Source organism: Arachis stenosperma, chromosome 8 (genome assembly GCF_014773155.1).
Source record: "Arachis stenosperma cultivar V10309 chromosome 8, arast.V10309.gnm1.PFL2, whole genome shotgun sequence".
Taxonomy (NCBI): domain Eukaryota; kingdom Viridiplantae; phylum Streptophyta; class Magnoliopsida; order Fabales; family Fabaceae; genus Arachis; species Arachis stenosperma.
In genome coordinates, this window is record NC_080384.1 from 54028548 (window position 1) to 54031964 (window position 3417).

The window sequence follows — 3417 nt, forward strand, 5'->3', positions numbered from 1 at the left end:
ATCTTAGTTTTTCCCTAAAAATATATACTAATTATAACCAATAGTGTTTTAGAGTCAGGTTGTACTTTTATCAATCATCGAAAAAAACCAACCATTGTTGACAAGATTCAATTATTTCCTGCAAGGAATGGGGCTTCTAAGTATATATCTATAGTATTTATTTTCCGAAAAAAATTAAAAAAAAACTAACAATATATTTAATTTTGAGGCGCCAATTAAAACATGTTATACAGTCATCGAATTACATCCATTTTTTAATAATTATTTACATAATTAATATAAAATATAATTATTTTTATTAATACAGTGTTAAATTAAATGCAGGTATAAAAATATTTTATATTAAAAATATACTAAAATTAAATTCATTTAATTTAATATGTTTTTGGGGGGAAAATAGTTTTTGCTGAAATAATATTATTGTCATGTTCCTGACCATATATAACATACTTTTCTTCACTGAGTTCAGAATGATTGAATCATATTGCAGCTAACAACGACATAGCAAACCACACTTTATATGTAATATATATTAATATCTTTTTTGATAATTCAGTCTTTGACCTCTCTCTATATATATCTTACCAAAGGAAAAAATATATATATATTATAGGCACTATATATATCTGTTATGTAATAATATTAATTAATTAGTTGGACACACGGAAATGTTATTATTCCACAAGAACTAACTAGCTATTAATTAATTAATTAATTAATTAATTAATTAATAATAATAATAATAATAATAATAATAATAATAATAATAATAATAATAATAATAATAATAATAATAATCTTCACACAAATACTTCTGTTGATGAAAACAGATACATCAAATAGGGGGGAAAATAAAAAAAAATCTTAATTAATTAATTAAAAAGGATCTCAAATAATAGTTTTAAAATGTTTGGCAAGAAATTTTCTATGCTAACTTATTATCACTTAATAATTCTATGCTCTCTCTACCTTAAAGAAAAAAAAAATTAAAAATTATATTTAATAAAAAAAGATAAAGTAATCAAATTAAAGAAAAAAAAATAAAAAACCCACGTACTATTATTTTCATGTGAAGTTGATAATCGAAAATCGTTAGATAATTTGACAGATTCAATTAAATTGTCATCTAACCGTTCTCAATTATTAATTTCACGTGAAAACAACTTGCATTCGAAAAAAAATAATAAAAAAAGGTTACAGTTGATGAATAATCATATCTGGTGGAATACATCAAAATTTGGTCCTGCTGCTGGTGCTGATAGATCTTCTGATGAGAGTGACCTTAAATTATTATAGCTGCTGATGAAATCTTCTTGCATTGAATTCTGCTGCACATTATTATAATTTGTATTGAATTCCTGCTCAGATTTGATTGCATTGACTTGTTGATGATGAAACTGAAACAAAGATTCCAACTTGTTATTCTCCTCTTCATTACTACAACAATCCCATGATGATGTTGATGAGAGTAATGCATTATTATTATTATTCATTTCTAGGCTTGGCATTGAAGAGAATAATAATCCATAGTTTTCATGATGATGATGTGAAAAATCCAAGCATGTCAAAGGGTCTAATAATAATGATGATGATGATAATGATGAAACTCCTCCAATAATTCCATCTAACATTGCCATGGAAGAAGAAGAAGAAGAACATGCTGCTTGTGTTGTTGTATTATTATTATTATTATTATTATTAATATCATTATCTTTGTCTTCTTCATGATTATGAAGAGGCTTGTGTGTAGTTGGATCAATCCCTTGCTTCATTAGCTTCTTCTTCAGACATGAATTCCAGAAATTCTTTATCTCATTATCTGTTCTTCCTGGTAACTGTGCTGCAATTTGTGCCCACCTATATTTAAAAATCGTTAAATGATTTAACAGCTTTAACTACTAAATTATTATTTAACGACTCTCAACTATAAATTTCACATAAATTTAATTAAATGTGCTTGAGTTTTTACCGAATAATTAATATAATCAATTAATAATTCTAACCATTTTCTAATAGTGTCCGAATTATTTCAAGAATTAACAATGATATTATAAAGTTACAAATATGGTGGAAACTTAGATGCAGTTGACTTCACGTGAAGTTGATAGCTGAGAGCCGTTAGATGATTTGACTGATTTGACTAAATTTTCATCTAACAACTCTCAGGTATTAATTTCACGTGAAGTTAACTGCACCTGAGTTTCCACCCACAAATATATATATACCTATTTCCAAGAACCTCATGGAGAGTGATTATAAGATCCTCCTCTTGTTGAGAAAACATGCCTCTCTTCAAATCAGGCCTCAAATAATTTATCCATCTTAGTCTACAACTCTTTCCACATCTTTGTAGCCCTTCATCACACATAATAATTCAAATTAAACTTCAAATTTCATATATAATAATTTTTTTTCTTTTTTAATCCCATTCTGTCCTTTTTTTCGGACAAGAAAATAAATTTAAATAAACTATCAAAATCGAAATAATATATTCTTTAATTATGAGGATTCAATTCAAACTACTCCAAAAAGGATATAGTAGTTGAGAAATTATTATTAAGAATAAAAATGAAAAATAAAAAAAATATATAAATAAAAATATAAAAAATATATATATATATATATATATACCAGCTTGTTTGGGAACTGAACTCCAGCAACCAACACCAAACCTAGAAATGTAGTTGAAGAGCTTCTCATCTTCTTCAGGGGACCATAAACCTTTCCTTAGTTTTTGCTTTAAACAACAAGAATGCCGACCCATCTTATGAACAAGATGAAGCTAAGAGAAAGAGAAGAAGAAGAAAAGAAGAAAAGAAGAGAAGGACAATGTTTTTTGTTCCCTAATTAATTATTGGAGGCCCAGCTCTCTATCTCAAAACTATATCATATATATGTAATATGTGTTGATTGCTAGCTTCATTCTTGGCCCTCTATATATAATAATATATATCATATATTAATTATTAGTTAATTTATTGATTATATTATTACCCCTAATTAAGTTATTCTAATTAACATTTTTTTAATATAAAAATATTTAGAAGATAATAAAAATAATTTAAATTTTTTTTGTATTATTTAATTACCGTTTACTTTATTATGTATACCTTAATTATTAATTATTTAAATAATTAAATAATATTATATGTAATAAAAATATATTATAAATATATTATTTATAAAATTATAGATATTAAGTTAAATAAAATAATTTTAAGAACTAATTGTGTTGATTTAAGATCATACTTAGGATTGAAGTCATGAGAGAGAAGGGTGAAGCAATAAAGTGGGTTTTACGCAAATCGCCTTTTGCATTGGAATGGATTGGTTTTTAAGATATCTCTATTTCTAGAAAAATAAAAATTAGAAGAAAATAAAATTAAAAAATAGCAGTTTATTTAGTACAATATTACA

The 3417-nt window shown here is 25.1% G+C and overlaps 1 protein-coding gene across 1 annotated transcript; it reads right to left on the reverse strand.

The window, feature by feature from the left end:
* Window positions 1-850: 850 nt before the first annotated feature.
* Window positions 851-2891, reverse strand: LOC130946463 (transcription factor MYB86-like). Its single transcript, XM_057875220.1, has 3 exons — window positions 2632-2891; window positions 2226-2355; window positions 851-1857 (listed from the first exon to the last, which is right to left on the reverse strand). Exons 1-3 carry the CDS (start codon window positions 2762-2764, stop codon window positions 1212-1214), a joined length of 909 nt encoding a protein of 302 aa, XP_057731203.1. The 5' UTR covers window positions 2765-2891; the 3' UTR covers window positions 851-1211.
* Between the last annotated feature and the right edge of the window lie 526 nt (window positions 2892-3417).

Bases quoted from the DNA above. Each gene is read 5' to 3' on its own strand.
- LOC130946463 (XM_057875220.1), bottom strand. From the start codon at position 2,764: ATGGGTCGGCATTCTTGTTGTTTAAAGCAAAAACTAAGGAAAGGTTTA. The intron at 2,356-2,631 runs GTATATATATAT...TGTGTGATGAAG, and splicing joins TTCAGTTCCCAAACAAGCTG to GGCTACAAAGATGTGGAAAG. The intron at 1,858-2,225 runs GTATATATATAT...TTTTAAATATAG, and splicing joins CATGAGGTTCTTGGAAATAG to GTGGGCACAAATTGCAGCAC.